At 41.5% G+C, this 26,191-nt stretch overlaps 1 protein-coding gene across 10 annotated transcripts in view; it reads right to left on the reverse strand.

Moving 5' to 3' along the window:
* The window catches only part of PARP4 (poly(ADP-ribose) polymerase family member 4), a 101,635-nt gene that overhangs the window by 46,763 nt on the left and 28,681 nt on the right, over nucleotides 1–26,191 (reverse strand). For all 10 annotated transcript variants that reach the window (XM_042855193.2, XM_042855211.2, XM_042855197.2 and 7 more), the window contains 14 exons: nucleotides 24,540–24,677; nucleotides 21,312–21,410; nucleotides 20,921–21,104; nucleotides 17,600–17,759; nucleotides 16,903–17,027; nucleotides 15,120–15,251; nucleotides 14,786–14,872; nucleotides 14,022–14,186; nucleotides 13,188–13,234; nucleotides 11,528–11,609; nucleotides 10,972–11,109; nucleotides 2,673–2,868; nucleotides 2,339–2,409; nucleotides 995–1,182 (listed from right to left, as the gene is read on the reverse strand). In XM_042855193.2, the coding sequence (XP_042711127.2) occupies nucleotides 995–1,182; nucleotides 2,339–2,409; nucleotides 2,673–2,868; nucleotides 10,972–11,109; nucleotides 11,528–11,609; nucleotides 13,188–13,234; nucleotides 14,022–14,186; nucleotides 14,786–14,872; nucleotides 15,120–15,251; nucleotides 16,903–17,027; nucleotides 17,600–17,759; nucleotides 20,921–21,104; nucleotides 21,312–21,410; nucleotides 24,540–24,677 (1,812 nt within the window). The remainder of the gene's footprint in view (nucleotides 1–994; nucleotides 1,183–2,338; nucleotides 2,410–2,672; nucleotides 2,869–10,971; nucleotides 11,110–11,527; nucleotides 11,610–13,187; nucleotides 13,235–14,021; nucleotides 14,187–14,785; nucleotides 14,873–15,119; nucleotides 15,252–16,902; nucleotides 17,028–17,599; nucleotides 17,760–20,920; nucleotides 21,105–21,311; nucleotides 21,411–24,539; nucleotides 24,678–26,191) is intronic.

Raw genomic sequence — 26,191 nt, forward strand, 5'->3', positions numbered from 1 at the left:
CAATATAAAAAGATGCACTGCTTCTCTGTTAATTCAGCTTTGCAGAAAACTGTCTCTATTCAAACAACAGCATCAGGAAAGGTGTGAACTTATCTCTGTTATGTCTCATTCACCATTGTTACTTTAACTCAACCAGTGTAATATGTTAACAGTATACTTTGAGGTCTGGTCTATGCTTAAAAGCTACATCAGTATAAATACGTCAGGTGTAATTTTTTTATTGAAATAGTTATACCATAAGAGCCCTAGCATGGATTCAGTTATACCAGTATAAAGGTAACTTGTAATGTTATCGTTATTCCCTTACCCATATGGGAATAGCTATACCAGTGTAAAGTACTTTAATACCAATATAACTGCAGCCACGCTAGAGGAGATTGTACCAAAAGTGGTATAAAACTTTCTAATGTAGACAAGCCCTAGATTTAAAGATGTGTTAAAAGGTGTCAGCTAACATGTTTTGACACCTTTTAACACATCTTTAAATCCTACTCTAGACAAAGCCTAATTAGAACCAATTAAGTGCTTATTTTAGTAAGCAATGGTAATTTCTTTTTAAATCTTTATTTTTAAAAAAATATCAATGCAGAAAACTATGTTACTGCATTATTAAAGTTATGGAGTCAGGAAATGTTAAAAGTTAAAGTTTCAGCAATGTTAGCTACTTTCCCATTCTAAGGCATGCTTTTTATATTAAGCAGGAATATATTAAAATTACACATTTCAGAAGAATGAGAGAAATAGACAAAACTACATATGTGCAAAATAAATTCTACTGAAGGAATCTCGAATTTGAATTTCCTGGAATTTTTTATTTTAATAGTAGAATGTGGCATTCACTTTTTGCATTCCATCTATATGTACATGATAAAGACAGCACATTCACAAACCTGATGATCCTCAACACATTGACATTTCATTTCAAGTAAAATGATCAGTGATTTTTAAGCCTGAAGCACAGCACAGTACAACTGTTTATTCATTCTGTACTTACCCAACACCACATGTAAATAACCTGGTGTGTCTGACATTCTCTTTCACAATTTGGAAGGTCATGCTCTCATTCTGAATGTGCCCATCGGATAAAAGAAGAATGTTACGCTCTCTTTGAGAAGGATACAACAAACTTAAATAACGTAAGGTTTTCCATAAGTCAGTATTTCCCATTGTTGGTGTAGCAGACTAAAGAGAAAAAATAATAAAATGATTATCTGAAAGTCTGGATTTAATTTCTAACTTTCCCTAGAATAAACTATAGTGAAGAGTTAAGTTTCCCTTCCCATGGTAAATTTCTCCTGGTTTACAAGTACAAGTGATTGCTCACTTCTTAATTCTGAGCTTGACTTCTGCCTTTCTGTAGTCAAGGCCGGCTCTAGGCACCAGCTTAGCAAGAAGGTGCTTGGGACGGCCACTCCGGAGAGGGGCGGCACATCCAGCTATTCAGCAGTAATTCGGCGGAGGGTCCCTCACTCCCGCTCGGAGTGAAGGACCTCCCGCCGAAGTGCCGCAGATTGAGATCATGGCTTTTTTTTTTGGGGGGGGGGGGGGGGGGGCTGGAGGCTGCTTGGGGTGGCAAAAACCCTGGAGCCGGCCCTGCCTGTAGTTATTATTATCTGCATTGTGACAGTGCCTATGTGCCCCAGTCATGGACCAGAACCCCACTGTGCTAGAAGTTGTACAAACACAGAGCAAAAAGACAATCCCTGCACTCCAAAATTTACAATCTAATCTTCCTTCCAAGATAGTGCCAATTGAATTTTGCCTTTCATTGGGACGACCAAGTGCACTGGCATATTCAAGTGCTGTCTTCACTGCCATTTTTCCTGTCCTGCTGCAAAGTCACCAGAGGGCAAAGGGAGGGGGCATGACATTTTAAAAGGTAAAATTTAGGAGGGACATCAGGAAGATTTCCTGGTAGTCAGATTTATTACGCTGCAGAGAAGTTTTCAAAAGGAAGGAGTGGAAGCTCCATCACTTGAGGAGTCATTTAAAACCAAACTGGACAAGATAATAAATAGAGAATAATCCTGCATTTCAGGAAGATCAACTGGATGATCCAATATGACTCTCCCATCTCCAACTTTTATTGTCCTATGACTAACACCTACCATGAGTTACCTTAAATTTTCACTGAGCTATAACAGGACATACAACAGAGATGATGCACCTGTTACCAGGGAAAATGGGCTCTTGTATACTACTGAAACTAAGCCATGGAAGTAATTTAGAAGGTGGCCTCAAATAAAGCCACAAAACAACGTGATGGTGGACGTTACATGGAATCCCTGTGGGCAAAGAAACTCTCAGTAGCCTACAGAGGAAAAACAATTTTACTTACTATAATAAACTCCTTCACTTCTGCAAGATCACTTTTGATATTCTTTGAATATGAAGAAAATTCTGTAAAATCTGTGGAATGAAAACTGAAATTAAGCTCTTCCTTTCAACGTTAAGTTATATTTCATTAACTAGGAATGGTGACATTACCTCAGTGACGGGTTTCATTTTTACTATTAGAAAAACCATAATAAAAGTATTCTCTACTACTAAATAATAGAGACCGTCAGGTTTCCAGTTTAATATATTACTGCTTGTCTAATAAAAAAGATTAGCATAAAGATAAGGATGACAAGAAAGTAATAAAAGTGAGCGTCTAACAAAAGAAAACTTACTCGTGCCAAATCTGATAACATTCACTCTCTGTCCAAAACAAGACATTTGTAGAACATGGAGAGCAATCTGCTTTGCTTGTTGCAGTGTTGAACCCTCCATGGAATTGGAGCAATCTAGACAAATAATAATTTCTCCGGACAGTTGGATTCCTTTAAACCTTGTTTCAAACTTTGGTTGAAATACAAGCATGCATGCCTGAAGAAAGAAGAGTTTGATAATCAACACAATGGATCATTGTTATTTATATAGTGCCAAAAGGGTGCTAAACATTTTACAAAGATCACTATGTGTATCGAGGTTTTCAAAAGGTCACCCATTATTGTGGTATCTGAGCATAATAAAGCCAAATGTCTAGGGCAGTTGTTTTCAACCTGTGGTCCGTGGACCCCGGAGGGTCTGCAGGTGGTCTAGTATTTCCAAAGGAGTCCGCAACTCCATGTGAAAATTTTTAGGGGTCCACAAATTAAAAATGGTTGAAAATCACTGGTCTAGAGGTTAGCAATTAGGTTTTTTGTTTGTTTTTGTTAAATCTTGATGAGAGTAGCTCTCCCTGTCCTGTGTCCCTAGCTTATCCCTCGTGGGTGAGAAACTCAGTGGGAAGTTTGCAAGTGTTTTCTGTTCCCATCTATTTTACTTTTCTGCAATCAGAATGGAGTTGTTTCTCAGAAATAAGAAACAGGCTTATTTTTTAAAATCATCAACACCATCATCACTTCATGCAAAGTCCTAGAATTTTAAAAATAAATTTATTTCAAAAGTACAATGTTTTTCCTGAAGAAAACAGGAGAACAAGTGTGCACTGTATTGCTTTGCACTTGTGATTGGTTAAAAAGTTCAAAAACCTGCATTCTCTAAGCTTATAGAGTGGAAATACAGAAAAGAAACCCATGAATTCAATACAAGTTTATTACAGTAGGTAGCTACTTTGTTATAGAAAAGATTGTATGTATTGTTTTAAAATTTTCTCACATAGTGGAATCCCTCCCTCCAGTATGATCATGGGTTATCATCTATGGTGTGGTGAGATGAGCGTATTCCATCCTCAGCTGAACCATGATACACTGATGCTAGGACTTGAGACAGGCTACAGCTGTGGCCTATTAGGTATCCGAAAGGTAAAACCACCAGCTTTGTCTTATGAACAGAGAGACTATAAAAAGCCCGTGTACAGAGATTCTGAGGTCAAGGCTTTAATTTCAGAGACCCGCCTAGCTGATGCCGCCACCACCACCAGGAACGCAGCCTTCCATGACAGGTGGGAAAGGGAGCAGGAACCCAGAGGCTCAAAGGGTGGGCCGGTGAGCCTACAGAGGACCAAGTTAAGATCCCACTGTTGGACAGGAGTCCGTACCTGCGGGAAGAGTCTCTTGAGCCCTCTCAAGAATCTGACCGTCATGTCATGGGAAAACACCGTCTGTTCTTGGATTGTCGGGTGAAAAGTGGAAACGGCCGCTAGATGCCCTCTAATGGAAGAGTGTGCCAGACCCTGGTGCCTCAAATGGAGCAGGTAGTCCAGGATAGCTTGTATGAAAGAATGCGAGGGAGAGATGCCATGCTCGGATGCCCAGCGGGAAAACCTCGTCCTACTCCCCAGGAAGACCTGTTGAACTCCTTCCAGACAGGTCTGTTCCTCTGGATTCAGCCATGCAGCATCCACGCCGAGAGGTGGAGGGACTCGAGATTGGGGTGGAGGAGCTGACCGTGGTCCTGTCACAGCAGGTCCGGGAGGTTGGGCAGGGGCAGGGAGTGGCCACTGACAAGTTCAAAGCGTGCCGATCCAATGTTGGCCACGCTGGGGTGATCACAACAACCTGAGCTTTGTCTCTCTTGATCTTTGCCAGGACCCTGCTGATGAGTGGAATTGGAGGGAATGTATACATCAGACTCCATGACCACGACAGGCATCGGGGAGGGGGTCCTTGCTTAGACCTTGCAGAGAGCAAAACCGGTGGCATTTCCTGTTCTGTCTGGTAGCGAACAGGTCCACTTGGGGAGTTCCCCACCTTTGGAAGATCATGCAGGCTACCTCTGGATGGAGTGACCACTTGTGGTGAGAGGAGAAATCCCCACAGAGCTGGTCCGCCAGCGTATTCTTGACACCGGGAAGGTGACAAGCTTCCAGGTGGATTTAGTGGCTGATGCAGAAGTCCCATAGATGGAGCACCTCCTGACAGAGAGCCGATGAGCGCGCTCCCCCTTGCCTGTTGATGTAGAACACCGAGGCTGTGTTGTCCATCAGGACTTGTACCACCTTGCCAGACAGGTGGGGCAGGAAGACTCCGAATCCCAGACAGACTGCTCAGAGCTCTGTGACATTTATGTGCAATTTCGCCTCTTCTGGGGACCACATCCCCAGTGTCTGGAGGTTGATGAGATGCTCACCGCAGCTGAGGTCCGAGGCGTCCAACACCAACTCGATAGAGTGATGCGGACTGTCGAACAGAACTCCTTTCAGGACTGTCCTGTGGTCGGTCCACCATCGCAGTGAGGTAAGTATTGCCTGGGGAATGGTAACGATCTTTTCCAGGGACTGGGAATAGACCGTCCACAGTCATGGTTGCAGGAGCTGCATTTGGAGCCTGGCATGGTGGACTACCTAAGTGCACGCTGCCATGTGACCCAGGAGGCGCTGACAGACCCTGGCTGTAATCAGAGGGAATGCAGAGACTTCTGCGATGAGGTCCATCAACGTGTGGGACCTTTCCAGTGGCAGGAATACCCTGGTGCAGGTCGAGTCAAAGATTGCTTTGATTAATTCTATCCTCTGCACCGGCACTAACATCAACTTTTTGTTGTTTACCAGTAGCCCAGAGAGCAGCACGTGGCCTGAAGCACCGCAACATCCCTTTGGACTTGACACCTGGAGCTGCCCTGGATGAGCCAGTCATCGAGGTACAGGTAGATCTGAAAACCCCGGCACCTGAGGCAAGCTGCTACCACCAACATACACATGGTAAACATTCTCGGTGCTGTTGCCAGGCTGAACAGGAGGACCGCAAACTAGTAGTAGTGGGGGCCCACCGTAAACCAGAGGAAGCATCTGTCTCCTTGAAAGATTGCTATGTGGAAGTATGCATCCTTCAAGTCGAGGGCGGCATACCAGTTGCCCGGATCCAGAGAAGGGATAATAGAAGCCAGGGGAGCATGCAGAACTTTAACTTCTTTAGGTACTTGTTGAGGTCTGGGAGGTCCAGGAAGGGCCGTAGACTGCCCTTGGCCATTGGGATTAAAAAGTACCAGAAATAGAACCCCTTGTTCCTGTACTCAAGAGGAACTTCTTCCACTGAACCCAGCTGTAGTAACCCCTTTACCTCCTGTGCAAGGAGATTCTCATGAGAGGGGTCCCTGAAGAGGGATGGGGAAGGCAAGTGGGAAGGTGGGGGTAGAAAGGAACTGGAGGATATAACCCTGTTCCACTGTGCTGAGGACCCATCGGTCCAGGCAGGGAGGAAGAGGGAAAGGCAGTTGGAGTACACTGGGAAAGATGGATCTGGGGAATAGTCTGATAGGTGGCCCTCTCAAAACGACCGTTTGGCCCCCTGCTTATTACAGGTCAAGCCCCCTGGGCAGAGGGTGGAGGCAGGTGGCTCGGGCGGCGCTTGTAGCTCTTGGCTTGTTTATGGGGCTGGTCCTGCGAGGTTGACTCCCGTGGCCCTGCAGCTGCTGTGGTTTCAACCACTTACATGTTGGGGCTGGGACATAGAGACTCAGGGTTTTCAGGGTGGTGTGGGAGTCCTTGAGGCCATGCAATTTGCTGTCTGTTTACTCCTCAAATAGGGATGAGCCATCAAAGGGCAGGTCCTGCACTGACTGCTGAGCCTCGGTGGACAACCCAGAGAGGAGCAGCCAAGAGGCTCACTGCATGGAGATAGCGGAAGCCCTGGTGCGGGCAGCAGCATCTGATGCTGCCTGGAGGGCTGCCCTGGTTGCGGTCGTGCCCTCATTGGGGATCGCTTGGAACTCCTTCTTGGAAGCCTTGGGGAGTGACCTTTCGAACTTGGCCATGACTTGCCACATATTGAAGTCATATCAGCCAAGGAGGGCTTGGTGGTTGGCCACTCTCAGCTGAAGATTGGAAGACAAATAAACCTTACTTCCAAAAAGATCCAGCTTCCTTAAGTCTTTATTTTTGGCGGTGGCCTCAGGTTGTCCTTGCTTCTCCTTGTGGTTAACCACCTCAACCACAAGGGAATTGGGGGCAGGGTGGAAGTATAAGTACTCATGCCCTTTGGTTGGCACGAAGTACTTGTGTTCGGCCCTTTTAGAGTTAGGGGCCAGGGAAAAGGAGGTCCGCCACATGGCATTAGTGATCTTAGAAACTCCTTAATGAAGGGGTGGAGCCACGCTGGCAGGAGCTGCGGAGCAGAGGACGTCAAACAGGGAGTCCGAGGGCTCTTCCAATTCCTCTGCCTGAAGCCCCAGGTTAGAAGTGACCCTCTTCAAAAGTTCCTGGTGTGCCTTGGCGTCATGCTGAGGAACTGGGCGAGGGGGCCCCGTGATAGCCTCATCTGGCGATGATTAGGATGATGCCTGTGCCATGGGAATCTCCACATCCATTGGTGGTCCAGCAGCTTGCTCCCCTGCGTCCTCCTGGACCTGTGGGGTCTTACCCCCAACGTCTCCTGGGAAGGCTGGGTGAACCCCCACGGGTTCCACGGGTACCATTGTGCCGGGCACTCCACTTGGGGCCATGGGACAGGTTTTGGTGCTGATAATATAGTCGGCACCATTGGTACCGGGGCTTGTCCCACAGTCAGGGAACCTCACTCTGAGCTGGAGCTACCAGTGGAGTCATCGGGCCCGGGTGACCAGGATCAGGCTAAGCAGTGACTCTTGTCTGACTGGTGCCAGTTGCTGCGTCCCAAAGCCGACCTGTCCAAGTGAGACTGTCTTGGTCGGGCACTCGGGGACCGACGGCGTTCAGTGGATCTGCGTCAGATATCTGGCAATCCACGCCTCATGCCTGTACCGGTACCGGGATGTTGAATGGGACTTGGAGCTACTACGAGCCAGTTGCCGGGAGGATTGTCCTGAGTAGGGTGACCTTCCTGTTGGAGATGGGTGATGACGCTCTCTGGTGCCCATATCGGTCCCGGGATCAGTACTGAGCCCTTGAAGATGGTCAGGGCCAGTCCTGGAGTTCTTGCCAGGTGGTGCATGCCTCAGAGGATCTGTGCCAATCTACCGTTGAGGTACGCCTTGAGTCCCTCGATTGGTGCCCTGGTGTGGGGACCAAAGAGGGCTCCGCTGAGTCTGCCTCTCCTGTCCTGAGGCGTGATGGCTGTAGGCGGGAGAACGCTGGTGACACATCCCTCTCGATGGGAAACGGTACTGCTGAGGCAGGGACACACACATATATCCCAACGCGGGTTTTCCCCGAGATCGGGGTACTGCTGGAGCTGGTGAGGGCGGCACTGGGAGCGTCAGGATCTCCTGAGCTGCTTGAAGGGCTTCAGGCGTTGATGGCACCTGAAACTGGCTGCAGCCTGCACAGCTATCTGGAGTTGCAGGCAAGGCATGGGATGGGCTGCACCGCTCGACTTGAACTGGGGCCTGACTTCCTGAGGGGGCGTTGAGCTGCCTGGCACGGGTGTTGGCTCGCCCCCAGCCCTCTCCTTTCCCTTGCAAGAGGTAGGAGATCTTCCCCTCACAGTCTTTTCCAGCTTCTTGACTGGAGCTGTGGAAGGAGACTGGTGCCGGGTCGTGGACGGCACCGGCGAGCAGTGCGCACAGAGGCCACGGTGCTCCGTGCGGAGTCGGGCCGCTGCTCCAGTGCTGGGTGAGTGCCGACTCCATTAGGAGCACTCTTAGATGGATACCATGCTCCTTCTTTGTCCTAGGTTTGAAGGACTTGCAGATATGGCTCTTGTCACTTATGTGCCCCTCGCCTAAGCACCTTAGGCAGCTGGTATGGGGATCACTGATGGGCATAGGCTGTTTACAGTGAGCACAGGGCTTAAAGCCTAGGGACCAGGGCATGCCCCGACCCCCAGCTGGGTCCTGTGTGGGACTAACAGAGAGTTTGAGAACTACTACTAAGAGTAACTAAGAAAACAACTAACGATGTATAACTATTTTACAGGATTTCAAAGTTCACAAGAACTGAGAAGGAATCAATGCTAGCCAAAGCAACAGACGTTCCAGCACCATCACTGGCGGCAAGAAGGAACTGAGGGTAGGTGGAGCTGGCGGCACCCATTATACTGCGCCATGCTAGTGCCACTCAGAGGGCACCAGAGCCAGTCCCCCACGGATACTGCTGAGGGAAAAAATTTATGGCACCGGTGCATGTGGCGAGCACACACACCTAATATGGAATGGACATGAGCAAGCACTCAAAGAAGAACCTTATATTTTGGTTCACCTTTCATCTCTGGTTGAACCACTGTAGCATTTTCCTCCTCTTAAAATGGAATATTCAGCAGATAAATAGCAAATACCACACACAAGTGTAAGAGATTAGACAGTGTCAATCTTAAACATTTTTTGACAACTCTCTCTTAATTTGGAGTCAAACATTTTAAAATGCATCTTTTAGCTTTTCCTTTCTTTGTGTGCTTCAAACTTTTATAACTAAAATCTGTTTCTATATGTGGTATTAGTAAAATACTTTGTTTTTAAATGCTTTTGATAAACCAGAATTTCAGATATCGTTCTTATGGATGCATTAATATTTTAATTTCCAAACTTTCTATTGTGCAGGTCAAATCCCTTAAAATAGAACCGATGCAGTTCCTTTAAATGTTTTCTTGAGTGTGTGCAATTATAACCTGTACATTCAGTACACAATGACCCCTTTGTTGCTGATCTCTGCTAGAGCTTTTGTGCCATGATCCTGAATGCCAGCTTTCCCCTGGATGTGACATTTCCAAAGGACATACCGGATGACATCTGACAGTCCTGGAGATGCATTTTTCCCCACATACCTACTACATCAGTCAAATGATGCAGTTAAGGAAGACGCTTTGTTTTAATTGCTACCAATATGTTGTTATTATCCCCCCAAAGTATTATTTGTCCCCAAAAGTATTCTACTTTTCAACCCACTTATTGAAGCTACATATTTCCAGACTCACCCAACAATTATCGGTTCATTTTAACTCCTGCAAAGAATACAGGAGTACTGATGCAATAGAAACAATGGGAGTTGCAGTGTCAATATGGAGTCACATCCCTCTGAAATATATATGTCTGCACAACTAGCCAGAGAAAAGTGTGCTCAAACAGAAGTAGGGATAATCAGAAATATTAATAATGAATTGTCTGTGATATCATTTGTGCTTAGAAATTTGTTATAGTATTATTTCTGACAATAGGCCCCAGTCCAGCAAATACAGTCCAAAGGGACCACTCCTTTGAATAAATTTAAGTTTGTGTGTGCATGTTTGCAGGACTGGGGCTTATATCAGAAAGATTCTGTGGAAAGTTCAACTAAAATAAAAGATAGAATTATGAAAGTTCCATTGAAATGGAATTATGTCCTGATAGGAACTATTACTAATTTGTACTTGTAGGCTGCGAAGATGCAAATACAATACTTGAATATTTTAGTTCCCTTCTCACTCCTCAAGACATTTTGGGTGAAATCCTGGCCCCACTGAAGTCAATGGGAGTTTTCTCATTGCTTTTAAAGGGGCCAGCATTTCACCCCTCATCTTGCAGTACTTTTTTCCCACTGAACTTGGCAAATATGGCTGCTTTATGTTCTGTGCACTGTGAAATATATAACTTTCTTCAGATTTAAATCTACGTAGAAATCTTTTCTTTATATAATTCTAAAGACCAACAGGAAAATGCTTCAAATTAACAGTTAAGGAGATCATTTGTTGCTATTGTGCACTGTATATAAGAAAACTTAGTTATTGAAAAAATTTCTATGTACCTGCTTTATAATGTTTTAAAGTGTACTTTAAAGTTAAAGACCAAGGATGGAGCACTTGCTAAATAAAATATGAAAGCAAACTGAAGGGAAAGGGTCACATAGACCAATAAGATGAATGACTGTACAGACTGAATTTGTTAAATTGATCAAAAAGACATTACCGCAAGTAAGTCTGGTACAAAGTGTATATTCATGACAATTACACAGAAATACTGTCCCATAATCTTTTTTTCTTTTTAACATTGATGGCTTATATTTCTTTAAAGCTTTTCAAAGTACAAAATTAACCATATCAAGCCAAATTCTGCTCTGACTTACTCTTCACTAAATTCAATAGGATTTATATGAGTGGTACGTCCTGGCAGAATTTAGTCAATCCATTATTTGATAACGTATAGTAGAAGTAGCAGTTGTACCTCACTCTCTTTGTTTGGATGCTTCTCTACCCACATTCTGGGTAGATATACTTGAGAAATCCAGATTTCTAGAGCAAAGCCACAGATGTCCAAGGAACTATTGTCCACAGTCCTGATTACGGCTTTGCAGTCTGTTTTCTAGAGAGTAAAAAGCAGACATTTATCAGTTTCTGCCAAAAAAGCATTCAATTGTACAAAACTGCATGCTTTTAAGAAAAACTCAGGCTTGAAGATGTAACATTAGGTATGAGATGTCCCAAAGTTTTTTTTTTTTTACCATTAAGATGATGGTTTTCATTTAAAAATATATATTTTTCTTTAGAGTGACATTAAATGTTCTAAATGTATTTTAAGATTAAAAGACTTCCATTGAAGTGGCTCTAAAAAGTGCACATGAAAATTTTTTTTCATTTGATATAAGGAAACGGAATTACCAGTTTACATGATGAGTCCTATATAAACATCGTATGCAATTTATTTTAAAAATATAAAAGGGTCCTTTTAAAATACAAGACATAAGCTCTAAAACAGAAAAACAGTTGCAAGATTTACTTACCTTTATTTTAAGTGTGTGCGTCCAACTATGAATGCGTTCAATGCTGTATGGCATTTCAATAGACATGGCCACACAGAATCCACTAAATAAAGAAAAAACAATTGACACACAAGGCAGTTTTGGAGAAGAGGATATTTGGCATGTATGCCATGCTTCCTCCATCAGGAACACATCAGTCTATGTTCCCTATCCTTCCCAGCTCTTAGGGTAATGGCAATAAGCAGTGCACTACTTGTAGACTCATAGACTTCAAGGTCAGAAGGGACCATCATGATCATCTAGTTGGACCTCTTTGCTTTCTTCTGCCCCATGCTTCCCTTGCAAAAGTTTCTATCCCCAAGACACTCCAAACAGCGTACATGCTGATTCACTAAGGATATACATAGATACATGGACAGAAGAGGCCATGAGATCATCTAGTCTGAACTCTGGTATAAAATAGACCATAGAATTTTACCTAATTACCTCTGTAATGAGCCCAGTAATTTGTGTATGACTAGAGAGTACCTTCCTGAAAAACCATCCAGTCTTGACTTGAATACATCAAGAGATGGAGAATCCCCCATTTCCTTTGGTAGATTAGCCATAGGAACAATCACCCTCACTGTTAAAAAAATTGTGCCTTATTTCTAATTTGAATTTGTCTAGCTTTAATTTCCAGCCATTGGTTCTTTTTATGTCTTTTGCCACTAGATTAAAGAGCCCTTTGGTACCTGGTATTTTCTGACCATGAAGGTACTTACACACCACGATCAAGTCACCACTTGCTCATGTATTTGATATGCTAAACATACTGTGCTTTTTAAGTCTCTCACAATATGGCATTTTTTCTAACGCTCAAATCATTTTTGTGACTCTTCTCTATACCCTCCCAGTTTTTTCCAACATCCTTTAAAAAATATGAACACCATAGGTGGGTTGCCAGTAGATGCTCAGCACCCACCATTTTTGCCCTGTGGGTGCTCCAGCCCCTGTGCCTATGGATTAGCCCTTTTTGTCGCAACATTGTGTGCATGCATGTACATGGATGTTATGTAGTTTCCAACACTGAAAATTCAGTTCCTGGAGTAGCATAAGTGCCCATTAAAGCTCTTACTGCTTTTACTAGTAGAATAGCTCATGAACAGGAGCAAGTGGATATCTGCAGAGGCATTGCATGAAGTAGAACTATAATTATCAATTTCTCAAGAAGTATTAAGTTATCAGAAAAAAATTCACAATTTAATATAAAAAAAATATTAAAGATGCTAATGAAAAGAAAAAGCTAACAATCAGTTCAATTTTAAAAAGTACACTTTCAGGTAGTGCAGGCCCAAGGGATTAGGTTTTGTGATGCAAAGTTTTTATAAAACCTGGTATTGAGAGAAATGTTTTCAGGAAACAAACAATCCAACATATTCAATGAAGTGCAGTGGAGATGGAGTTTGCCTAAAAATTATTGCTGTGTAGTGTTTGCAAACTAAATACAGCAGCAGTTTTGAATCAAAAGTAAAAAGTCTTTTCGTCATCCAACCTGAACGAAATGCCATAAACCCCACATAAATAGTGAAAAATAAATTTTACACGCTGCTTCACATTTAAGAATCTAAGGTGTTAGTAACAAAAATAAGGAAACTTTAAAATAATTTTTATATCAAATACCTTATTAAATGTTACTTACCCCTTTTTTGTTCCTATTTGTTTAACACAAACCTTCTTTACTGTATCCTATACAAAATAAAAAACGGTAAATATATCATTGTTATGAAATATGCAGATCTTAGTGCCACTCTTGGTTTTATTAGAAAAGCAACTGTAGCACAGCACCCAGCAGTATTCTCAGCTTCTTTCACTTTCAGAGGTCAACTCTTTCCTCAATGTGCGAATATAACATATGGGAATGATACATACATATGGGAAGAAGAATAAGCTTGATGATATTTAAAGAGGGAAAATATACTAAGTCATTTGTCCCTTCTTGCAAACTGTTCTCTGTGGGCAAACCTCTATGTCCACATGGAACATCACTGAAGTCAATAGGGTGCAGGAGGCCACCTACATAAAGTAGCCAGCCTATAGGGACCTTAATTACTAACACTGCTAAATTTACTCATGTTCTAAATCAGTGGTTCTCAACCTTTTCCATCCTCGGACCCCTTTCCCCATGCTAGGCCTTCATCCCATGTAGCTAGGGCCACTTTTCATTTAATAATATGGGCAGGCTGGTCACAATACCAAGTTGCGAACCCTGTCTTAGAGCTATTGTTTTGAGCAGATTCAGGCAGACATCACTACGTTGATTTATTTGTGTTTTGGTTCACATTTTTGGAGGCTCTTGCTTTTAGCCATGAGGGTTAGAATCAATTTTAAATGAAATGGTAAGAAACATGTAAAAAGGTAAGAAAGGGAGGATGGTTGCAACTCCCCTCAATCTTGTTGTGGAATCACCCCTTGGAGCACTTGTGCTCCAAACCAAGAAGATGCTACTTTAACGTTATATTTTAAATGCACAAACCTGTGTGTTTTCATTTAAGGCTTTGTCTTGTTGCCAAGGAGCCACAGCAGCAGGCATTTGAAAAGTAATACAGCCATTCTGAAAACTAAGCTCAGTGATGTAGGTGACTTTGATAAGAACTGTAGTTTTAGGTGGTAAGTTTCCAACACTTACAGTAAAAACATCCTAGAAAAGAGACGCTTGCTTTAATCTGCATATTTAAACTATATATTTTCCAAAGCAATAAATCATTTGTTTTGTCATGTACAGAAAACAAATGCTAGTTTTCTATATTTCTTCAGAGAAGCGGCTTGAAGAAAATGAATTATGGTGATAAAGGGCAAGGAGTTATGCTGTTTTAACAATTTACTAAAAATTCCTGTCTGGACACAACTCATCAGTAGTAACTATGCATAAATCAATATTTTACAGAGAGAGTTCAAATTGTTTTTTAAAAGAGGTTTTTACAGAGAGTTAGCAAAATCTAGTTTCTGAAGGATTGTCAGCAGATATTTTTGACTAATTTCCTGAAATGATCAAATGTGCAGCCTAAATAATTTCCATTATTTAAAAACAAACAAAACAAAAAATCCTTCCCATTAAAGACATGATTCTGCAACGATTCCAATGGAACTACCCATATGTGTAAAGTGAAGTACATGTGTATTTGTGGGGTTGGGGATCAATTCACTTGCTTTGTTTGGTATCTGACTTCAACAACTAATATACAATGTGACCAATCTGGGATTTCTAAAATGCACAGTAAACCATGACATTCAACATACTGGGGCATCCTGGTCCATCAAGTAAGCTCCATCACCTCGACTGATTGCTTCTCTATATTCCTTATGTGCTTGTGCCTTTTCTTTAACCTGCAAAAGATTGCTCCAAAATCATTAAATGAACTATTTTTATATGGAACACAGTTAACTACCTTGTCTCAATTAACCAACAGTCATTTAGTGGGACACCATCAACTTGAAATCTAGTTAAGTGACAATGGTATAAAATCAGAGTGAGAGTAGTATTAACACTAATGTTGTGCGTCTTCGCTCATTAATGCTTTGAAATTTTCGGGTTGAAAGCACTATAGAAGAGCGAAATATTAAATCATCTTACCTTTCCAACAATATGTTTCCCATTGATGAAAGCCTCAAATCCACATACAGCCGCTGTGCCATCCAAAGGAAAGACATATTTTGCCTCAATGGAATTATCATTCTGATTGGTGTATGTCTGAAACACTACTATCTGAAATAGAGAAATGGATCTCTTTTATAATCCTATTAAGTGAAAAAAATATCATGATAAAAAAAGAACAGGTAATGAGTATATCTTCTCACAGGTCATTCTGCACAAGTGGTTTTGGTTTAAATTCACTATTTTAAATTTAACAGCATAAATGTGATATGTTTTACACTACAAAATATGTTGCTAGGAGGCAGAGTGCAACTTGGTTTATCTTTCTGAAGACCTATTTGTACACGAATACCCCAAACACATATACATATAGTGATTATAACAAATCTACCGGTGCTTGGGGGAATGGACAGTTCAGGAAACTGGTAATGGAATACAGACACTCTCCGGGTTACGCAAACCCGACTTACGCATATCTGCACTTACAGAAAAAGTTCCGTAAATCCCGTAAGCTTTTTTTGGGGGGGGAAGAAGGGGGGCGGCGTAATTGTCGGGTATACGTTCCCGACTTATGCAAAATTCGATTTACGCAAGACGTTCTGAAACAGAACGCCTTGCGTAAGTTGGAGAGCATCAGTATGGAGTTTTTCATCTCTAGGTCACCAATTCAATTCTCCTCCAAGTGAAAAGTAAATAAAAATCATTTCCATCTGATGGCTATATGAAAATCCTAACTTTACAAATATCACCAATCTAGTGTCTACAGGATAGGGGTCTACACCACAGAAACCACCACTGCAAATGTGCTGGTAGCCTCAAGTGTGACTAAAGGACTGAGTAGGCAGGAAGGCAGATAGTGCAACCAGGTTAAGCTTTTCTGACATGGCTACTTGGGAAACCTGTGCTGTCTCTCCAGGAACAATATCTGTTCTGTAAATAGAGAATTTCAGTCTTCAATGCCAGAGGTTCCAGCTGAATTTCTGTCCACACCTGTTCCTCTCTGCACTCCCTGTCTATGTCCCCAGAAAGTCCTGAGACCTTCTCATCAATCACTGCCTGGCATATCCAAGATGGCCATCAGTCCCGAGGAGGAAGCTGGATGGGGAAATCTCTGCGAATGTGGGGCCTTTTTGCAGTTCCTTGTCTGTTCATGCATCTGGGCAGTGTTCCTCTGGACAGTGTCCACTGACTCCTTAGACTTCTCGGAGCAGTGGACATGGTCTAGGGTTCTCTGCTGAGTGTACCCCTTGGATCCATTGTTTTGATCCTGGACCTCCATCCTCTTTTTTCATTTATTGTCCCAGATAATCTGTTGATTTCTGGGTTTGGGGCCACTCCCTCATCCATGAGGGTTGGCCTTTCATTATTTTGGTAAGCTCAACCTACCAGTCCTAGTTATCAAATAGGCAGGCAAGAAAGCCCCTTAAAAAAAAAAAAAAAAAAAAAAAACCCAGCATATTCCACTGCAGCAACTTTCTTCCTGGCAATGACTTAACCATACATAGGCAGAAAAATTATTCTGAAATATGGAATTACACAAATTCACTGATCTTTTCATTGCCCAAAGAACTTACAAAAGCAATTTGTCTGCTTACCTTTAAAAATTAAAAATACTTTGAATTAATGTCAGGACCTGTAAGAGACTGACCTTCATTTAGAGATCTATTTTTCTAAAATTGACTCAACAGCACATAACAATTTGAATTAATTCTCAGTAGTCAGTTGCTGAAAAGTTGAGCTAACAGTAAACAGTGCACTGTACCTGTGCTATGAAGTCTATTATCCTCCCCTTGATATGAATATCTTCAAGAGGGACTGGGTTTCCAGATGTGTCCTGAAGACCAGTTTTTACATGGTTTAAAAGATTTACACTTGGTAATGCATAGTCTAAATATAAAAAATTGAAGAAAGGTTAGTGTTTTGGTTTGGGTTTTTGGACGGTGGTGGTGGGGTAATAGCCAATCCCACAGACCAATGGCAATTTGGCCCATGTTTACAACTGTAATTCACCACATATGGATTAAAAATAATACTCAGTGTCTGTTACGAATTCCCACAATAGTATTGTTCTATTGCTGTGATAATGGCTGTCTGAGGGATCATAAGTTGATGACAGGTTTTTCATAAGACCTTTGTTTAGCCTTTAGGGAGTAAAATGTGAATTCTTTAAAGAGCGTCTGATGACTTATGCAAGAGTACTTTCTGCTAGGCCTCTTGAAAGGCACTCTGTCAGGAGGAGAAAACCAGCCTCAATATTTATTCCCAGAGGAAATCTGTTAAACAGATGCTTCCAAGATACCAATATTAGTCAAGAATGCGTGGTGACAGCTGCAAATCAATCCAAAAGAATTTTTTAATTATATTAAAAATGTATTTGATCAGTTTTATTCAAGAGCTATTGATTAATAGCTAGAGCATTTATGATGTAAATACAATTATAAACAAGAAATATTTCCCACCTTCGGGTTGTAAATGACAATGTGAGGTCGCTGGCCGATCTTGCTCTAATTCTGTCTCAATTCCAGGCTGAAACTGCTTTACTTGGTCTCCAGCAAGGCAAAACTTAACAATGTATCTCATTTTAACCTGACAGGTTTTGTATACAACAAATTCATCATCCTATTGCAAGGAAAGAGAATTATTTTACAAGTAAAATAAAAGCTACAGGTATTCCTACAAAGACTGTAAACCGATTTAAGAGCTGATCTAAAGAGACATCTCAACTGAGATATGCAATATGACTGTATGGTTTTAATACTAATGCTTTGCACTCTTCAAAGAACTCCACCTCTGTCCTCTTCTCATCCTAGACCTTCCTACGCTGCCCAAACTTCACTACTGACTGCTCCTTTCGTCTCCATTTCTCACTCACAAATTTATGACTTTTTTCATGCCATCTTCAACTCGGCAGAAAGCCTCACAATTAAGTTATCCAGGTGCCCAACCTCTCTCTCAAAAAAAAATAAAAATAAAAATAAAAATAAAAATAAAATAAATCCTTAAAACACAACTGTTCCTCAAAATAATTCCAAATATAATTATCACTTTTCCTTCTCTGGCTGCCTAGACAGCAACTGTGCTTATTTGTTTGCATAGTATTGCATCTATTCCTACTTTTACAGTTTAAACAATTTGGAGCAGGGATTATATTTAATTTTACACATTAATAGGACAGTGGAACCCTCTTTCATTGTTGTTTTCTATATTCCATATGTGACAGACTGACAATATCCAGAACAAACCTTATGGAATTAAAATAAGTTTTACAGAATTAAATTAAACCTTATTGGAGTATCTATGGGGTACATTATATTAAAATGTAATTGTGTATGTGGTATTGTGGAATTGTATGTACCTTCTTTAACAGAGAAGGAGAATGCTACTGAACTTTCTCAGTTATCAGCCTTTGAAGTCCCCCTGGGGACATATGCATACATTAGTCCAAACTGGACTCTCCCGAGACCCACAAAGCAAAGACTTTTGGATAAAAAGCCTAAGTTTAAAATGACTCAGGGCCTTCTTCCTGATACACCAAACAGGCAGGACCCCATTCCATGGAGTGCACCAATCCTCATGGGAACACTGGAAGAATTTAGCCTAGTGAGACCTCAAAAGACTGTGTGCTTGTTCTGAACTGAAACTGATGTATTTGTGACTACAAAAAAACCCTTGGGTGGCATAATGCCTGGTAAGCTTATTAGCATGCATGTAGGTTCTTTTATTGTTTTAAGTATGTTTTCTCCAAAATATTTTTTCCTTAAGAATAAAGTAGGCCTGGCTGGAAAGAACTGTGTGGTAAGTTATATCTGTAGCTGTAACGCTATTATTAAGGATACAATTTAGCCACGGAGGTCATGGATTCCAAGACTTTATCAAACCTCCATGATGTCGGCTTCAGCTGTCAGTGGCGGGGGTGGAGCTGGGGCTGTTCCTCCCCAACCCATGGCTTCAGGTCTGTGTGCATCCCTCCCAGCTGTGGCAGGAGCCAGAGCAGTGCATTTCCCTGCCCCACAGCTTCAGCCGGGGCCGAAGCCTGAGCCACCGCTGTGTGCCCCATCCCTCAGCTTTGGCCAGAGCTGAAGTCAAGACTGCGCACTCCTCCCCATGGCTGCAGCGGGGGCTGAAGCTGGGGCTGTGCCCTACTCCCCCACGGCGGTGGGACTGTCAGTCCCCCCCGTGGGGCACCTGCTGTCATTCCTTCCCTTCACTCAGCCCTCTCTACCCTGTTATTTTTAGTAAAAGTCATGGACAGGCCATAGCTCCAGTGAATTTTTGTTTATTGCCTGCGACCTGTGTGTGACTTTTACTAAAAATAACCATGACAAAATCTTAACCTTAACTGTTATCCATCTCTGAAGAAAAAGCAAGAAGGTCTGTCTAGGCAGACTGACTGTGCTGCGAATTACACAGAGAAGGCCAAGGAGCTGTCCAGCCTGGAAGTGCATGTCTCCACCCAAGAGTGGCAAGATCTGGAAGTCTGAGTGTCAGGTCCTCTTGCTGAACCTCTGAGGGGAAATACAGGTGCAGATGCCCTGAACTGTGACACCATACACAAAAAATTTTCTGTGTGAGTGAGCATGCCTCTAAATAACTGCTTAATGCCAGGAGTCACAATGCTCACCAGAAGGTATGGGAAAGGAGAGCAGCAGAAGGTTTCGGGACTAAGGCACAGCAGCATCTTCCATGCATGCTGCAAACATAACCCAAGAGGGAGATGAGACATGAGACCCTGACAGTAGGGCAGGGCATCTCGGCAGGGCAGGGGGCGAGGCAGATCAGGAGTCTTCCTCCCAAGTCCTGAGCAGCATGGCCAGTGGTAACAGGGCAGCAAAACAGCCCAAACACTGCAACCCACAACTGCTAAAAAATCCCCGCTGCTGTCAGTTATAAATAGCCCAATTGGGCTGCAAAAACCGCATACTTGGCAACCTCTCTACCCTCAGTGCAGAGCAACTTTAGCAAGACTACTCAGCTCCTCTTTACTCCTTGCTGGGAGCTACTGTAGCAAGACTGGGAACCAGGATCCTCCTTGCCCTTTCCCTCTACTATGTGAAAGTGATAATTATAGGATGCAGGGGAAATTTCCTTGAAATGTAGCATTTTGCACCTCTCAGATAGATAAGAATTGGTATATTCCAAGGGAAATAGCACAATGCAAATAATTTATAGTGGAATGAAAGTTCACTGTAAGTGAAGCAATGCTTTACTAAAGGGATGTGTCTATATTAGGAAAAGAAGTTGTGATTCACTGCTGCAACCCTGGTGGAATATGGTTTTCAGCTAGTATAGACAGCCTATGTTCAACATCCATTACACAAATCCTGGTTGACCCTTCCATGGCTCCAAAGCCTATTGGGTATGTGGTTTATGTGACATGAAATTCTGCTGAAATGTAGCGAAGTAGTTCAGGATTTTCACCCCACTTTGCTATAGAACCAAGTTCAATATAAAATCTCTCTCAGCTATTTATAGGAGAATTCCACTGTAATATAAAATAATATTAATACTTTTCATCTAAATAGTGTCCTTCATGCCACAGTCCAAAGGCACTATACAAATGTTTAAAAATCCTGTGATGCAGGTATTATATGCACTTCACAGATGGGGAAATGGAGGTAAAAGTGACTTGCCCATTGCCACATAGTAATTCAGTGGCAGAACCTGGAATAGAACCTAGGTGCTCAGTCTCCTTCTGTCCTCTTATCTAACACTGGCACAATAAATCCAAGCGTTTTAAACAACCTCAGTGCCTTTTTTTTGGTTGGATCTGATTTCAATACCTCAAAATCTGAATAGATGTTTCCTCTTTTACGGACTCCATGCACGCTGTCATATCCTGCTGGCGCATTAGTCAATGACAAATCTTTTTTATACAAATCCAAGCAGGTTCCAAGTGCCACATTACACACAGCCAACAGTCGAGTTCCATCCATTTCACTTGGTGGAGAATACTTAGTGCTTGTACTATAGTTAAAGAAAAATCACACACAGACACATACAGTTTATATTAACATGCATTTCTATTTTAAGTTTCAATAGAAAGTAGAAAAATGGAAAGGAATAACTTTCAACATTGAAGTTTTCTTAAAATTCCTCTAAAACATTACAAAAAGAAACTTAAATTTCTTTAAGAGTCAAAAGAACCCAATATTATAACTAAGTATTTCAAACCTGATAGAATCACTGAAATAAATGCCACTCCCCAGCTTCCCAATATCAGTTCTTTCCATGCCATGATCTTCAACCACTATCTTTGGTAAAAGGAGACCTCTAGAAAAGAAATAGCATCAGTTAATGAAGGTAGAAGGATCCTGACATACAGTCCCGTGATTAATACATACTGAGTAAATAGGGTGCCACTGATGAACCAGACAAAATACAGTTTACAGAAACCATGGAAAGGGAGTTCTGGAAAATGTTCAGTAAAACAGAGACATTACTGAGTTGGTCACAATAGGGAAAATCCCTGGGTGAGGTTCATCAAGAGGATATTACAGTAAATACTCCTTATTTGTCTAGTTTTAGCACATAAAAACTGCATGTTACAAAGTGAAAACAAAATAGTGATCACTGGCAAACATCCACATTAACACAAAACCAGCGCTTAATATTTGTCTGTTATATAAAATAGTGCTACTTTTCTATAACCTATACTATGTGAACACCATATACCTATCACAGATACATACATTATCTAAGCAAAACAAGGGTGGGCAAAAAAGGTAGAGTGTCCAGGAGTGAAGGGCAGTTTGATCCTTAACTTTAATCTTCTTTTATGAAAGTCGGTATTGTCAAACAAAGCAGCTTTAAACTTTTGATGAGATTACAAATTTGGTTGCTATTGGTAACTGCATAGATTTAATATACTTAGACTTTTGTAAGGCTAGTACTGCATGACATTCTTACAAAAAAATTAGCACTATATAATATAGTTAAAGCACATCTTAAATAGATTAAGAGCTGGCTAACTGACAGAACTCAAAAAGCAGTTGTCAATGGGGAATCATCATCAAATGGGAATGTTTCTAGTTGGGTTCCTCGTGGATTGGCACTAGGCCCGATGCTGTTCAATATTTTAAATCAAGTGATCTGGAAATAAATATACCGTCACTGTTGATCAAATTTGAGGAGGACATAAAGTTTGGCAGAGTAGTAAATAAGGATAAAGACAAAGTGAGGGCAGTCATACAGAGTGATCCGGATCAGTTGGTAGGCCAGGCCCATTCAAACAAAATACATTTAAATACAACCAAATGCAAGGCCGTACATCTAGGAACAAGAAACACAGGCAATATCTACAAAATGGGGGCTGGTATCCTCAAAGCTGCGACTCTGAAAAAGATTTTGAGGTCACAGTGGGTAAGAAACTCAACATGAGCTCCCAGTGTGACACTGTGGCAAAAAGGGATAACACTGTTCTTGGACGTATAAACAGAGAAGCTCTAAGATTATTTTACCATTGTTTACAGCACTGGCGAGACTGATATCAGAATACTGCATACAGTTCTGGTTCCACATTTTTTAAAGGATGTTGAAAATTTGAAGCGGGCACAGAGAAGGGCCACAAAAATCATTTGAGGTCTGGAGAAAATGTCTTGCAGCGAGAAACTTAAAGACCTTAATAGGTCACTTGATTACAGTTTATAAGTACCCTGACAGGAAGAAAATACCTGTACTGAGGGGTTCTTTAATCTTGAGGAGAGAGGTATAACAAGAACCAATGGCCGGAAGCTGAAGTCAAACAAATTCAAATTAGACATAGGCAAATATTTTTGAAGGTGATAAACCTTTGGACTAAACTAACAAAGGAAGTAGTAGATTCTCTATCTGTTGATTTCTTCAAATCAAGACTGGATGGTATGTTTTAGTAAAAGAAATACGATATTGGGCTCAATGCAGGAGTTATCAGCTGACTTGGTTTGCAAGGCTCATGCTATGGGGCTGTTTAACAGTGGTCTAAATATTCAGGCCCAGGGTGGAGCTCAGGCTCTGGGACACTCCCTCTTTGTGGGGTCCCAAAGCCTGAACGACTACACCACAGTTAAACAGCCTCAAAACCCAAGCCCTGCAAGCCTGAGTCAGCTGACACAGACCAGCTGTGGGTCTTTAACTGCAGTGTAGACATACCCTTAGTGGCCTGTGATATACAGGAAGTTCAACCAGACAACCTAATTGTCCCATATGGCCTTAGAATCTATGAATTCTGTTAAGATTATGACAGAAACTAACTTTATTCAAGAACAGATTTGGCTATAGAAATAAAACTAACATTGTATTATTTATACAGTATCATAGGTGTGCATGGCCCTTTACAAGCAAATAAAGTTAACAGATTCTTGTCCTCAGGACCTGCAATCAAAGTAGATGATCACATGAACACTCATTAATGAACTCAGTACTTACTACTGTGAGTAGTCGCATAGAATTTGTCAGTACTACTAGCTACTATTGGCTGCAAATGTTTGACCCTTAATTAGATCCAATGCAAGGGATGAAAATAACCAGTGTGTGTGGTAAGATATGGGTCACAACAGAAGAAGACAATGATGTGAGGGGAGGGATAGCTCAGTGCTTTGAGCATTGGCCTGCTAAACCCAGGGTTGTGAGCTCAATCCTTGAGGGGGCATCTTAAGGATCTGGGGCAAAATCAGTACTTAGTCCTGCTAGTGAAGGCAGGGGGCTGGACTCGATGACCTTTCAAGGTCCCTTCCAGTTCTAGGAGATAGGACATCTCCATTTTTTTTTAAATGTGTGCTTAATATTACATACACACATATATTTTAAAAAATAACATCAAAAAATGGAGGATGGAAGTCAGCAATGGAAGACTTGCTAGAAGAAAGGATATATTATTAGGATATATTATTCACATTTATGAATGTGAATGGGACATGTGTCTGATGAAGTGGGCATTCACCCACAAAAGCTTATGCTCCAATACATCTGTTAGTCTTAAAGGTGCCACAAGACTCTCTGTTGCTTTTTACAGATCCAGACTAACACGGCTACCCCTCTGATACTTGACACATTTATTACTCTTTCCACTCTCTCTCTATTTTATTAGGGTAGTAATTAAACCTAAATAGAACACACTGAAAAAAAAATTAAGTTCTTTCTCTATCCAGGTATTTAAATTATGCTTATTACCATGATATCTGACCACTTTTATCCACCCTAGACCCATTTTCAAGAGAATATCACATCTTCATAATAGAAAAATCTACCTTTTCTTTTGAACAGATGAATTATAATGTACCTGCATAAATGTTAATGCTCAAACATTAAAGTAAACGTTTGCTTAATGTCAAAGAAAATGAGTCCTTTATAAACTCAAAATATTAAACAAAAAAGTAAAAAGATGCTGGAAAACCTTAAAGAAAAAATACTGCAAATTCTTACCGGGAGAGAATTCCAACGAAGTTGCGCACAGATGATGCGTGGAATAAGGATTGAACATTCCCAAGATTGCTCAGAAACTCTGCTGTTTCACTTATTCTGCCAACTCTGTATATTTGTAAAACTTTCACTGGACAGTCACTGCAAGAAATTGAAAATGAACTTTGAGGCAATGTGAGTTAGAAAGTGTATTCAAATTCAATTAATAGCTAGAGGGTGAAGAACTAATATGTACCTCAAAGAAATGACTACTCTTCATTTGTTTTTCTTTCCTAATTACAAGAACCAGACACAGTACAAAGGAGCATTTACTGAAAATGCACTGGAAATATTTAAATATTAAAGGCAAATAGGAATACAAATTGTAGCAGCTATCTAATCTGTGATTGCCTGTAATCTCATAGTAGGTTTCCCCCTTTTCTAGACAATGTATTTATGTTTCACAGAGTTCAAGCTATGGCAGAACTGTGAAAAAAATCAGAATGTTAGTTTTCCAAAATTTTAACAAAAACAGATTTTGAAGTTTCCATCTATCAGGCCTACTCATTCATTGTCCTTTTGGAGTCAACAGTCTGGGTGACCTAAGAGGAAGAGCTTCTAGCTTATGATCTGCACAGAATGTAGCTGCATTACACTACAACTCCCAGCAGCCACTGACACTTGTCTGAGGCTGTAGACAGGACCAATGGCTGCTGGAAGTTGTAGTACACTGACTAAGGCTTAAAAGGTACTTAGGTGCCCAACTCCATGAATCAATGGGAGTTAAAGATATTTAGGCCCCTGAGGATCTGAGCCTACAAGCTCAGTTCGAACAATCCTGCCACAAGCTCAGCTACATACAAAATACATATTCAATTACAAAACAAACACCATAGGATCCTCTCTTAAAGATATTTAAATAACAAATTCAGAGTAGTAGGAATAGGTGCTGAATCCCTCAGTAGCACGAGCAGAGAGGAATTTAGCAAAGCTTTTTTAAAATTTGCCTTTTTGGTATCCTTTCAGATCCTGGGAAGTCCAGACTTGGTGCAGATCAGTGGATCCTGCTCCAGAAACAAACACAGAAGCCATAAAATCTAATTAAAACAAATTTAAAAATAATTCCTTCCAAAAAGGAAGATGATGTGTTTTTCAAAATTATTGAGGCCTTGAATAATGAAACAAAAAATAGAGCAGTTTTATCAGTCTCATCAGATACTGTCATAATGAATTTGTTTCTATTCAATCCCAATGTACATCATAGTAGAGGAAGATATATCTTATTCAGCTGATCCAAGCAAAGATGGGCAGGAAGAACAACTGGGGCCAAGATCCAGCTGTTTTTAGAGTTGGGAGTGAGCTACCAATGGCCTATCATCATGCTGGCTGTACAATCTGCAGAGCCCCAAGCAAGGACACAGCCCCAAGCTGCTGGAGCTGATGACTGGGCATGAATTTCTTCCCATCTGGTTCTGGTCCTAGGGAAGGTATGGGAGCAAATTCTTTCCTCTTCCTTTGGTCTCAGAGATAGAGATGGAATAGGACAAACACCTGACATGCTATGCCTGCTTACTTTGCTTTTGTAAAGGCCAGCCCTGCCTACTCCACAACCCTGCTGGCTCTGGAGTGGAGTGGAGTGTTCCAGAAGCCAAAGATCTCACTGCTGTGGCAGAATC

This window comes from Chrysemys picta, chromosome 1 (assembly GCF_011386835.1).
Source record: "Chrysemys picta bellii isolate R12L10 chromosome 1, ASM1138683v2, whole genome shotgun sequence".
Lineage (NCBI taxonomy): Eukaryota > Metazoa > Chordata > Testudines > Emydidae > Chrysemys > Chrysemys picta.